At 44.2% G+C, this 14,324-nt stretch overlaps 1 protein-coding gene across 1 annotated transcript in view; it reads right to left on the reverse strand.

The window, feature by feature from the left end:
* Positions 1-628: 628 nt before the first annotated feature.
* The window catches only part of UFL1 (UFM1 specific ligase 1), a 332,333-nt gene continuing 318,637 nt past the window's right edge, over positions 629-14,324 (reverse strand). The window contains exons 18-19 of the mRNA XM_085611135.1: positions 2,844-3,024; positions 629-864 (exon numbers count right to left, since the gene is read on the reverse strand). Of these exons, the coding sequence (XP_085467261.1) occupies positions 646-864; positions 2,844-3,024 (400 nt within the window). The 3' untranslated portion in view covers positions 629-645. The remainder of the gene's footprint in view (positions 865-2,843; positions 3,025-14,324) is intronic.

Here is a 14,324-nt window from a genome sequence, read left to right on the forward strand (position 1 = left end):
CCCAATTGGCCTTATTGTTAGCGGAGAGATGGGTGGCCATTGTCTGGATTTGAGTGAGGGCCCGGATGTTCACACATTGGTAAGGGATCTGCTGGAACGGGGGGTGCCAGAGGAACACCACATGATGCTTTTTACATAGGAATGAGGGGGTGTCTGAGGTTATAATGCAATGTGCCCAACTACTGGGTGTGTTTCACAATGATAATTATCATTCGAGTGAGGATGAGTCTGGGACAAAAGATTGAACGGACAACTAGGTACCTGCATGTGATGTTTCCTAGACTACCAAGTGGGCAATGATGCTTATGGTATTTTATTTGTACAACGTCATCTTAGGTTATATAATGTGGATTTGAAGGAACCTCAGACCAGCAGTTATGAATGTGTGTCTTTGCTTATATTATGCAATCATGTATGATCCCAAAGCAGATTATATGATGGCTCCTATTAATACTGACACGTAGCACTGTATGGTTCATTGTATGCTTTTAAAGTCAATGAAATACAGTTTATATAAAACAAAAATACTGCTGTAGAGTACTTATTCTAAGAAGAGATTGATTAGCCTCCACCTGCTCCTGGTTCTTAAAACAAACAACAAAGTCAAGACTCCACAATAGGCCAGATGTTGGATAAAAAACATATTTATTCTTCTGTCATAGAAGATTTCCTGGGTCTGAGGACCAGATCCTTAATGGAAGAAGAAAGTTCCTGTAACTCTTTTTTTACAGTCTCTGCACTTTCGTCATTCTTTTCCGCTTCGTTTTCTGCAGCGTCTTCATCACCCTCACCCATCTTCTTATTTTGTCCTTTTAGTTGTGTCACAACAAGGGCCTGAAATTTCAACAACAGGCTGTGCTGATCCTAAAAACAAACAGAAAAAATAACTGCAGCAACATTTATAAACAAGCAATGACAGGAGACATGTCTTAGTAGACCCTTAACAAAATGAACATATTTCTACTATATTCAGGTATGAAAAAAAAAACTCCTTTAAGTTTGAAATTAATGGCATGAAATAAAAAAGCAGCAAAATGTATCCAAACATATCAAAATTCCATCCTTGCATTGGTGGAAGGCAGTTTGAATTTAAAAAGTGTAAAGCAATTGTAGCGAGAAATCATCTAAGGTAGCAGCAGTACGAAATGTATATACAGAAAGTCTGTAAAATTTACAGTTCTGAAACAAACATTTGGGAGCGAAGGAATCCGGTATGATGCAGAATCAGGGTGCTGATGTGGCTAACACTTTCTACATTAGTGTTAACTCTAAGTAACAATCATGTGGTAGTGGTAAATAAGCATTTAAAAGCAGTAGGAAAGTTGAGCAATTGAAGGAGAAAGAATACTAGGATAGTCCTGCTATTTCCAAATGCAAATCACAGCTTAATCGGATCCGTTATTTGGTCAGAATTAGCCTGTGCTGTTCTACTTCCCTTGACACACATCGATGAGCAATTCCTGTGCAGAACAATATTCATTTCTAGACTTAAACTTTTTAGATTTCTGTTCAGTTGGGCAATCAAACGTTTGTCTTGTATAGGTTTTAACACAGTTTCATTTCAACATTCCACCTGGACAATGCTCTAATTAAGCTATAATTAGCCTAATTTAGAAAAAATAAAATGAGAATGGATAAACATTATTAACATTAGAGAACTTTAAAAAACAGTTGTGTGTGTTTTTAGCTTCAGGATTTAGACTGGTGCAGTGATTCTTATCCAACTTTAAAACAGAAAGTGACTCAAAGTATTGTACCACATATCACCAGTTCTAGAGGAAAGTAAAGGGAGAAAACATGTAGTAGAATGAGAGCAAATAAAGGGTGGAATGTTGATACATTACACTATCTGCTCAGGAAAAGGAAGAGAATGTTTAAAGCTACTTTTTACTTTTGGTTCATTGGTCGCACATACTACCCCTGAAATCTATTTTATCAGCTGTTATATTTTTTTTATTAATCAAAAAGCCCGTTAAATGCTAGAGGTACAGGAGGCCTAAGGTCCAGCAATGTCTTCCTGTAGCAGATCCAAACTATTTTTCGAGGTAACTTATGTCCCAGTGTCTCTCGATGAGCCATTATTTCCAACCATTGTATAGCTGAAGAACAAAACACATTGTAGCTTTTGAAGGGCCATGATGCTTCAAGAGAAAAGGTTTGTGATTCAATTCCAATGAAACACGTACCTTCATCAATCAACTTAGCATATTCATATTGAACAATGTCCTAAAAACCTATTAGGCGCAAAGTAGGTGGTCTGGGTAGGAGGGGGTTAGCTAGCTTACTACCAAGAAGACTGGTCTTCTAAGAAGGAACTCAGCTCAGTGTAACAAGTCGGAGATTAACCTTATGTGAGTAACCAGTGACCTCGCTGAGATTCCAGTGCATTAGAATGCATGGCCACTTGCCATATTAGGTCGTAGTTCTCTAGCTATGTGGTTGAGCCCCACATTGGGAATAGAAATGTAAAAAAACAAATAGAACTACAACTGCAAACTTTGGTGCAATGGGTTTGAAATCCTTTATTATCTAACCGATTAGTTCTGCAAATGTCTTCCTCTAATTAGAGAATTTAAGGATGGAGCATTTAAATGACAAATCAAAAATACTGAATCCAAATTAATTATATTTAACTAATTGGCATAATCAGCTTAGGCGGGATGTCAATAAGGAAGGGGTGGAAAGCTTTGTAGCCATAAGACAGTAAATTGTTCCTAAAACAGACCTCGAGGTGAGCATACGACTATTTCAAACACTAATAAGCAAAGGAATATTGTTGCGCTGTAAGCGCTTTTAAAAATAACTCAAGACATATATTAAGCACAGTTTTAAAAACACAATACCTCTGGAATCTTTGTGTGAAGGAATGCAATAATTTGTGGTACACATCTTCCTGGAGCATGAAGCATGCAATGCGTAGACAATTGAAATAAAAGGACAGACGTCAAATGTAAAATGAGGGCTGGATCTTCTGTAACTTTCAACTGTTCAGTTAGAGCCTGCCGGTGCTGGAATACTACTTGCCTGCAAACACAAAAATGACAAAGCAGATAATATATATGGGAAATAGATGACTTCCACAATTTGCACGCTTTCGCATTAACGCATAATCAAATGACACCCACGTTTTTGACCCAAACATCTTTCTGTGGTCGCATATACAGAAAATTGGGATCTGTACCAATGCTGCTCATAGGGATTCGCAAGCTACTCACTACTACCAGGAATGTTAAGCTCAGGTCAGGTAAAAAGCAGAATGCTCCCAGCAAGCAAATTCAGGATAGAAATATTAACAAAAAAGTAGTAAGCACACAGTGATGTGGAAGAAAAGAATGCTGTCAGTAACAGTTACAGCTAATATAGCTGACGACAACAAACTGAATTCTCTCTAGGTGCCAATTTCAAATGTTACTGTTTTAAAACCTGTTGGGTCTCATTTATTGACTAGGGAGGTCTATAAAGCCAAACTGCCTCATCAAAATTCAGATAAGTGACCAACCAAAAAGCACAAATATTTGAGGAAAAATAACCGGTAAAAATATCAGGACCATGTACTATCTATACTCTGATCGGCATTTCAATGTGTTATTTTAAAGCATGGAAAAAAAGTAGATTTATGACGCATATAAAGTATTAAATAGTAAAAGACTGGAAGCTCCATCACACAGTGACAGTTGTAGGTCAACTGTGGTACGGTGAACTGACTAAGTGGAGCCTAGCTGTATGTTGAATGATGTACTCTAGCATTTCAGACACAAGTAAAGTCTGAACTTGTATCAGTAGATATTTGTTGATGATGTTGATTTGAACTTATGGGTATTGTGTAAGAAATTCGATTTTTATTTTGCGTGGTTTGACTACCCATCTCATGAAATAATCACAACCCTTGTAACATAAAACAGACAGGCTTGACTTACAGCAATGTGCAAAGTATTAATGTAGTGCCAAAACAGTACCAGAGTCGAAATGCAAAACAACAACAATCTCAAACTAAATTAGAAAATAGAGTAAAAATGTATTAAAATATTTCAACAAAATGACCAAACTCCATGGAGGGGAACTGGAGATATGAATTTTTTAATTTTTAAGTAGGCATAGCACCAAGAAGCATTAAGTGCCAATGATGGTCAATGGTTGTGATAGATCAGAACCTAGCCGCAATTTGGCACTGACCGCAATGGAGCGTGAGTCAGATATACAAACCAGGCTCGTCCTGGTCAAAGATTTTAACTTAGGCCTTAGTCGCATAAATCTCAATCTACACAAACAACAGGAGTACACTTCTAAAGCCCCCAGAACCTATGGGGAGGCACTTAAAGACTCAAAGGGGGTCAGGCAGAGGCCAAACAGCAGGGTCCAGTTGCCATTGGTCAGCTGGGCAGTTGCCGTACAAGGACTCTTTTAGTTTGTGTCCCTTTAGCTCAACACTTGGAGTCCAATTCTTTGTCCTGGGTACAAGAGAGAGTAGGTCCAATTCTTTCAGTGCTCTTCTCAAGTCACAGATAGCTGGTTCAGTTCTCTTCTGATCTTTTTCCGGTCCAGGAGTTTTCTGAAGTGGATGTCTAGAGGTGCCACATTTATGCTTAGCACGAGCTAGTGGGAATGCCCTACCAGTGGGGTGAAAGTTACTGGGGGCGCTAGAGGGCGCACAACAAGATGTCTGCGCACTAGTGCATTTCTGACGGCCGTTTTGATGGGGCAGTGCGCCTTATTCGCAGAGGTACGGTGCTAGCAAGTGCCCCCGCGCTGTGCAGCGCTGTCAGGTGCCCTGTTGGACAAGCGGTGGACGAGAGAGGTGAGGCGGCGGCCGTAAAATCACGATGGCGGCCGCGGATCGCCACTGATATCTCCAATCACTGCTGCTGTCGGCTGCAGCTCCTGTGCCACTGGGTGTAGCGGTATGGGCAGGGAGAGGCGGCTTGACTGATGGTGTGCTGCTGTGACGACGCCATAGCCCCTGCAGATCAGCGGCCTCAGATCGAACTGTTGCAGTTGGTGGGCCTCATAATTTGCAGAAAAGAACTTCGCTGCAGCAGAGACGGGCTGCCGCTGACTTCCTAGGAGGAATATTTAAGTGCGGAGCGAGGACCGGAGCGGGCATAGTAGCTCTGCAGATGCCCTGCGGTGGCAGTGGTGAGTGACGCTGAATATCGCAGCCTGCGAGTGAGGCCCACGGAGTTGGCAGCCCACTTACTGCGAGATACCTGCTGGACCCCTCCGCGTGCTTGTTGGCAGATTGGGATGCCAGTGTCTGGTTTATTGTGCGTCCCTGGAGCACTGACCATGTGGCCCGCCGTGCTGTTACTTCAGAGGCTAGATAGAAAGGACTGGCTAGCTGCCCAGAATCAGAGCACCCTGCGGTGGCCTGGTAGGTGTGGGGACACGCGAGCTGCAGCAGAACTGAACTACCCTGAGGTGTGAAGGTGCGGCGGGTTAAGTCTGACACATTGCAGTGCAAGCTGGAGGCTGTGACCTGCTTACCTGGGGACCAATCCTTTGGACTCACTGCCATTCCTGGAAGCCATACTGCAATGTGGGGTGCGCAGGATGAGTGCGCAGGACGTTGGGACTCTGAGGCTGCTCTGCACAGTAAATATATCATTATTTTGAACCCCAAGCATCATCCCTAGGTGCATGGTCAGCTCAACGGCGAGTGGCTGCTGCGCGTGACTCGTGCAGGGTGGGAGCAGATCATCATCCCTTCCGGTGGGCTGTGCATCATGGGCAAGACACAATCGTGCCTCACATTTGAAATGCGCAAAACGGGCAGATCCCAGCATAAGCTGACTTCGGACTCAGAAGTGGAGGCCCCCTCGGAATCTGCCCCAACTCTGGAATCCACACTCCTGGCGATGCAGCACAGTCTGCAATCGATTGACGGAAAGATTGATGCGCTAAATCAACGCATGGATCAAATGAAGACGAAGCTTGACAAGCAGGGTACCAGGCTGGGTGAGGTCGAGCAGCGAGTGTCTACTGTGGAGGATGACTTGCGCATGGAGAAGGTACTAGCGGCCATCAAAGCGAATGAGGACCTGGAGGCGAGGTGTAGGAGGAACAGCTTAAGAATAACGGGGCTGCCTGAGTCGACCAACGTCGGTAAAATAGAACGATTCGTGGTGGGGCTACTCAAAGAGATTTTTGGCACTGACAATCTGTCTCTTACGCTAATATAGTGGAGTGAGCACACCGTTCTCTGGTGGCACGCCAGAGCCCGGGCGCTCAGCTGTGGCCCATCATTGCGCGGCTGCTAAACTACCGTGATCAGGACACGATCCTCCGCCTAGCCCGGGAAAAGGGGCAGATCATGCATTATGGGAACACATTGACGTTCTTTCCGTATTTCACCACTGCGGTCCAGGCTGCTATTTGAGAGTTCATCCCTGCAAAAAAATTATTGCAGGCAGAGGAAATCCCGTACGCCATGCTCTACCCAGCACGCTTGAGGATCTGATTTGAGGGTCCTTCCAAGATTTTTACCAATCCAAGGGCTGCCATGGAACATGCTAAACTCTTTAAAAAAAAAAAAAAAAAAAAAGTGCAGCTGGGAAACCAGTGGTAAACCAGATAAGGAGGAACAGTGAGAACTGGACTGAAACTACGAGTTGTAAGTGTACCACTGGGGATGGTCCACGGCCACTGGCCCGCTCTGGTGGGTGAGTTGGGGCTGGACTCATTTTCCTCTCCCCAAAGGATGGATACGTTAGTTGTATTTCTAATGCTGTGCTGGTGGGGCTGCACCTTGAATTAATGTCTTGCTGTAGCATGGGTATACAGCGCCAAACTGTAAATCGGTGATGACCTACGCTCCTTGATTGCCGATTGGCGCCTCTACGTTGAACCATAGACTTTCTCTGCCACCTCCCCATATAATAGGGAGGCTGTTTACACTCGTGTCATCTAATGGGTGTACACCAACTGTTCAAGTGGGTTATGTGGGTTATTTGGGTATTGAGTTGTTCCTCAGTCTCAGATTGGGTTGACCTTAGCAAGTTGGGGGTGCTGAACCGGGTGGGGGTTTGTGAGGTTACATGGCAGACATTGAGTGGAGTGGAAGCAATGTTTTTTTTTTTTTATAGTTCTTGTTACATCAATGTATTGCATGTAATGGCACTGCACAAGGGTATGTGACGGTGCGGGTCTGGGTGACAATAGAAAGTGGGCTGGCCCCACGTGTTCAGGTGACAGACGTAGCCACGTTGAGTTGGAAGTAGTTTATTAAGTCCATAAGTAGAAGTTACAGCAAGCCCCACCAGGAGCAGCCTAATAGCTGCTCAACCCATCTCCCAACTGACAACACTCACACCAGACACCCAAACGTTCCATTCATGTCAATAACACTAACATTCTACACGGAACACTCACACTGGCTGAGCAGCTAGTTGGAAGGTGAAAGGGAACATAAAGAGACATAACCCAAGGATACTACATTATCCTCTCTAAATGAAAAACAAATAAGGCCATAATAACAATGAAAATAACAATGAAATAAAACTATACACAGGAATATACAAATGCAGATAACTGTCCATGAACCCAAGGATGAATGGTGAAACCACATCTCAAGAGGGAAAACAGACAAACAAAGAAGGATGAAAGGCTATAAACACACTAACACCATCCTCCTCCTTGAACAAGAAGTGAACAGGTAAGTAGTGTAAGAACAGCTCACAAACACAAAGTGAGCAAGACACACGTAAAATGAGTAAAAGGTAAAACGTATCCCAAGACTCCACACAATGGATGGACGGCACCCAAAGAAGTACTCCTCAACTAAGGAGACTGTGGCCACGCCACCCCTCAAGTAAGGGACTATGCTAATATGGGACTAACACAAAGTAAGCAGAGTAAAGACTAGTGTTGCATGGGACTGGCACTCAAGAACATGTGCAGCATGAGAAAACAAAACAGGTGCAGCACAGTATGGCACATACGCACATTACGACGACGTGAAGCACAGGGTGACTTACAAACACAGCATGATGATGTAAAAGTACAGAGTGAGGCGCGGGGCGACTTAAACACAACATGACAACGTGAGGCGCAGGGAAACTTACACACAACATGACAAAGTGAGGCCCAGGGCGACTTACACACAAGACACAGCAAGGTGAGGTGAGATAATATTGCACAATATTACGTTAATAACATGGAATGCACGTGGGTTAAATAACCCCCCAAAAATCTGCAATGTGCTAGCTTTCTTGGATAGGCAGGATGTACAGGTTGCGTTTCACCAGGAGACGCATCTCACTAAACACACAGAACTGAATGTTGGATCTCGCTAGGCCACGGTGCACGTTGCGTCTTCCAACTATTCTAGGTGTGTTATGATTCTGGTCAAGAAAGGCACTCCACATACTCTCATCAAGTCTGAGGTGGACAAGCAGGGAAGGGTGCTCCTTGCACTGAGCAAACTGGGTGACACAATGGTGTTGTTTGTAAATACGTATTAGCCCAATACCAATGATCCCACTTTCTTTAATGATCTATGGAGGCACATCTCTTCCTATCCACCCTCGGTTGAGGTATGGGGTGGGGACCTGAATGTTTGTTTTGACACCCGACTGAATAGTTCCAAGGACGCGGATGGACGTGGAAAGCAAGCAGTGATGGTCCTGGGTGAATTGATTGAGGCAGAGGGGCTCATGGATGTATGGAGGGCTCGTAACCCAGGTGTGAGAGAGGGCACATTTGTATTGACAGTGCATGGCTCGTGGTCCAGGCTGGACTACTGGCTGGTTTCAAGGGAGGTGCCCCCTGGACTATATTCATAAAGCACCTGGTTAAGACACTCTTGGATCATTCCCCCGTGCTGATAGAACTGAGGTGCCAGCCTGCGCAAGGCCTCAATTTTAATGGCGGTTACAGTCGTCCTCCTTAATAGACAGTGTTCCGGGCCAAAATTGGTGCAGCTATTAGCAATTATTTTTCAGAAAATGAGGTCTCGGTGGACAGTGTAGGCACACTTTGGGAAGCCTTTAAAGTCACCATAAGGGGGAAGTGCATGGGTGCCCAGGTGGGTGTACTAAAAGATCTTAGGAACAGAATAAGGGCTCTAGCGGATAAGATTGGTATGTTAGAACGAGAATATGAGTTGAATCCACTTTCCAACGCACTGGCCCACATACAGGAGTTGGTTTCCTAACACAATCAAACAGCAGATCAGGAGGTATTTCACAGATCCAGGAGATCTAGGGCACGGGATTACGGTGAGGGTGGGAGGCCTAGTCATTCATTGGCACATAAGCTAACATTGCCTAGAGGACAGGAGCACATTACTAGAGTGTTGGATGAAGACGCTGTCGCTCAGCACTCCACCCCCGAGATCAGTAGGGTATTCATTGATTTTTACTCCAAATTATTTGGGACTAGACAGACAGCTCCTAATGACGCAGTTAATAACTACTTAGATGACATTGCATTGGGGTGGCTATCTAATGGGCAGCGTGAACATCTGACCCAACCATTTGATGTTGAAGATGTGAAAGAGGCTATAATGTCCCTACCTACCTGTAAGGCAGCGGGACTTGATGGTCTACCCAGTGAATTTTATAAGCCCTTCATTGAAGAGCTGGCCCCACAACTATTCAAGGTCTTTGCCAAGGCCTATGAGACTGGTGCATTACCCCCTTCCCTCAGGGAAGCCTTGCCAGTTACACTTCAAAAGCCAGAGAAAGTCACTAATAAGTGTGAATCGTATATACTGCTATCTCTTATAAACATAGATATCAAGATCCTAGCAAAAATGATTGCATGTAGACTACAACCTCTGATCCCCAAGTTGGTTCTCCCTGATCAGTAAGGTTTCGTTCCCAAGCGCTCCACAGTACACAATCTCCGTACAATTTTCACAGTGCTGCATCATCTAGATCCCGAGACCCCTGCTGTGGCGGTGCGGCTAGATGCGGCAAAAGCCTTCGACATGCTTCAATGGGGATATATGTTTGTAGTTTTACAAAGAATGGGAATGCTGCCGTGAAGTGGGAACGTATTTTTATATACAACCTTGGTTGCCAGGGTGCGAGTCAATGGCTGGGTGTCTGATGCATTCCCAATTTGCGGGGCACAAGGCAGGGCTGCCCTCTTTCTACGGTGTTTTTTCTCTGGCTTTGGAACCGTTGGCATGTACAGTGCACCAGAAACACGCAGAGGCCCCACTGGGGTTCAGGCAGCATCCGCTAGTTATTTCACTCTATGCGGATGATATGTTGTTATATGTCCGAGATCCGGCTACACAACTAGCACCTTTATTTTTTATTATGAATATGTCATATTTGAAAAGCACTCCGGTTGGGGATAAATTGGGTTAAGTCTACGATTTTTGCATTAACAGACTGTACTCAAAAGATTGCGCTCGGTTACCCCCTCTCTTGGCCTGTAGACCCTGTGAAGTACCTGGGGGTCTGGGTGCACAGAGACACCGAGATTATACTAAATATGAATTATGGACGCACTGTCACCACAATCACTGAACAGATTTTCCGCTGGACACATCTACCGTTGTCGCTGGCAGACAGAATCTCTGTAGTGAAGATGGCTGTGCTTCCTAAACTTCTTTTCCTATTTGTCAATATTCCAATAAAGTTAAATGTAACATTTTTCAAGACACTGCAGTTCTGTCTGCCGTTGCTGGTGTGGGCTGGCAAGCAACTGAGGTGTAGTTGGAGCACGTTAACGTTACCCTTCGAATGCGGAGTTTGAAGCACCGGACCTGCGCCTTTATTACTTGTGTGCACAAGCGCAGTTCGCGCACTATTGGTTTTTCCCGCAGAAATATATGCCACATTTAGCTGTAGAGGTGGACACTGCTTATCCAACGCCACTACCTGCTAGGATTCTATACAAATGCAAGGGAGGTAATGGGAGGGAGATCAACTCAGTCAGTTGCACTGTCTAGGCATGGGGCGCCCTTGCCATGCGTGCGCAGAGAGACTATATATATGTACCAGATATGCCAATCACTGCCCATCCAGAATCTCGGCGGCGCGGGAGCGTGGGGCCCTTGACATCCTTTAAAGTGCAGGGATTACTAAACTAGGGGATATGTACTGAAATGGCACATTCTTATCTTTGACTGAATTTCAAGCAGGTCAATCATATAAAGCAATGCACGTTTTCATATATGCCAGGCTACGTGCGGCGGTGCCCTCCCTTTGGCATGACTTTCTCAGGAACCACATGGGTTAAATGCGTTACAAGTGATGCTAATAAGGGGGTGTGAGCAGAGGGCTGATTACCAGAGTATATGGTGCTTCTCAACGAGAGAATGAGCGGTCTGATTCCTCTGCGTTAGACAAATGGAATGCTGTCCTGGCGGTCCCACTGTCCCGGGAAAACTGTGAGTCCTGCTGTAAATTGACAGGGTGTCTGACTGCCGATTGCAATCCCCGCATTATTTATTTAGATATACTACACCCCCGCACAATTGTTAAAATTTGGGTTGCGCGAGGATGCGAGATGCACTAGATGCTGGCAGGACGGAGCGGACTTCGTACACTTAGCATGGGGATGCCCTGCTATATCAAATTTCTGGCAGGGAGTAGTGAAGGCTCTTACAGATATGACACTGGAAACCTTGGTCAAGTTGATTAAAGATCTCGTTTTCAGTAAGGAACAAATGAATGTTTATGCTGAGGAGCTACCAGAGGTCTCTAGGACTAAAGATTTTTGGGTGCCACTGACCACGTACCTGTTAGCCTACCCTGACCTGGCATAGGCATATGTAATTAAGTTAGCCATTGAAGATACAATGCTGCTATATAGATCTGACATTACACTGCTATACACTGTCGAACATGTGGTATATTGTTTTCTTCTCCTTACCTGCTCTGCCATGGGGTTGTTGGGATAAGGGTGGGGAGGAGGAGGGTTGGAGTTACATAGAACAAAAACACTGCTGTATATTAAGTGGTTTATGTATCGCTGCTGTAATATGAATATAATACTTGCTACTGCTTGCATATGGTGATTCAATGAAAAAAAAAAAAACACTCTCCCATAGAAAATAAAAAAAGCATCACTGTTTGTGGGTTGGATGAAGTTCATGGTGAAGGTCGGTGGACAAAGCATTCAAGTGGATTACACCCCTTTGATAGCAAGGATTACTCCCCTTTGATAGTAATCTGTGCAGTCACCTAAACTTTTTTCTCCTTTACAGATTAAAGGCAGCTACCTTGATCTCTTGACATTTTCATTAAACTATGAACTGGTCTTCGCCTGTCTGGTTTGCATGGTGGATGTCATTGGAACTCTGTCTATAGATGTGTCAATATAGTACTGACTGTTGATTTTTAGTGCTGCTCAATAATTCCGTTATATATGGGCAACTTTGCTGCTGTTTTGCAAGCTGCTGCTTTTTTGTTTTTTGGAAAAATAATACAAAATTTAGGCACCGGAAAACAAGTTCAAAAAGGATATATACCAAGTTAATGGCTACTGTACCAAAATGTGATGAATACAATATGCCCAGGTTTTGATAATTTTCAGTAGCAACAATGCAAACAGAGTTATCCAGTAAAACTACCTTGATTAATTACTTACTATTATTTTATATTTTTACATGTTGCCCTAGCTAGCTATTGTGATCAACTATGCTAGCACGGCACTCCTAATGGGCATAGCCCTGAGAAGGCTAATAAAAAGGGGAGATAGATGAGGCACAATATGAAAAACGTTTCCTCACAAGAATAAAGATCACCAGCAAGAATGAGCAGGGTTGTGATGCTCTACTTCTGGGACTATCCCAGTTATGCATTTGCCAGCAGACTACAAGTCTACCAAGAGAAGGCAGTGGCTGTGGCAATTAATGGAGCGGAGTTGTGGGGCAATATAAATGTTTCAATTAGTCAAAGAATAGAAATAAATGTATTGTGATCGTTACTACGGCTGGGGCCAGGTAAGCTCCTCCTTACCCTCACAGTGGCTCTGCGATTTGGGATAGGTATACAACCAATCAAACTTAATTGCTTAATTCGGTCATGTCAGGTGTGATTATAGAGAAAGCTGGTATACATCTTGAAACAGTTAGCGAGGTTGCTGACTGGTGCAACTAAAAATCTTTAGTTCTCTCATATTCAGAACATCTTGGTGGAGACAGGTTGCAGGAAATTGGGGTCTAATCTTGCACTTCTAAATGTTCACATTGGAGGGATGGTTAAAGAAAGCTACTTGGCTATTAAAGCATGGCATCTCCAAATATTTGATACAACTGACCTGCATTTTGTTGCCTTGCCTGTAAATAAATCCTAGCCTTCAAATGATTTTTGGGTAAGATTCAGCTAAAAGCTCTGCATACATTGTATCTCAGGTTTCGGTTTGATACACTGCCAACAAGTGGTTTTGTATCTCGGTGAAGCCTCAATGAGCATGTGGAAGGTTACTGTGATTTCAAAATGGGGGTTGACAGATAGTTTTGCATTTCTGTTTTTTTAGCTATTAAACCTATACTAATCATATAAAATGTCTGGTGCCCCTCTTTACGAAACAAGCTATAACCAGAGAGAGATACCATAGCCTTATACTATAGGAGTGATTCTGTTTTCGGTAATCTCCTATGGCATCATATGTCTGATCTGCCTGGCTGATTAAATTCAAGGCCAACAATTGGCAATAGTGTAATCCGTCCATTACTTACTGATATTGGCATTACTTCTAGTCCTACTCCCTCGCCATCCTTCTTAACCCGTGAGGCCCTCCGCCTCTCCCCAGACCCACCCCCATCCTATGAAAAACCCTGCCCGACCCACCGCCTCCTGTACATAAACAAGCCGAACTAGAACTCAGTTGGACCGCACCTGGAGGGGACTAGAAGGAAGGCGAGGGAGTAGGACTACGAGTAATTCCATTATCAGTGAGTAATGGACACATTACTTACCATCCCTCCCTCGCCTTCCTTAACACGTGAGGACAAGGCAAGCAAAAACAAGAGACGGACAACGCAGTGAAAGAGAACACCAATTTATTAACGTGCCCCAATCACAATACAAAAAAAACGCTACACCTTCATAGAGGACAAGACCCTTTGGCCCAGGACATTATCCAAACGTTCCAGACCAGCAATCCGATAGTGGCGGACAAAGGTGGCCAGGGAAGACCAGGTCGCAGCCCTACAGATCTCCACCACCGAGGTACCCTGCGATTCAGCCACCGTAGCCTCCATACTGAGTGTAGAATTGCTCTGTACACCCACGGGAAGATCCACCCCTTTCACCCTGTAAGCCAAAGGGACCGTAGACCGAATTCAATGACTCAAAGTAGTGGTGGATGGCTTCTCACCTTTCTTAGTTTTCACCTCCCTAACTACAAAGCTGCAGCACAAATAC

The sequence above is a fragment of the Triturus cristatus genome, chromosome 6, assembly GCF_964204655.1.
Source record: "Triturus cristatus chromosome 6, aTriCri1.1, whole genome shotgun sequence".
NCBI lineage: Eukaryota > Metazoa > Chordata > Amphibia > Caudata > Salamandridae > Triturus > Triturus cristatus.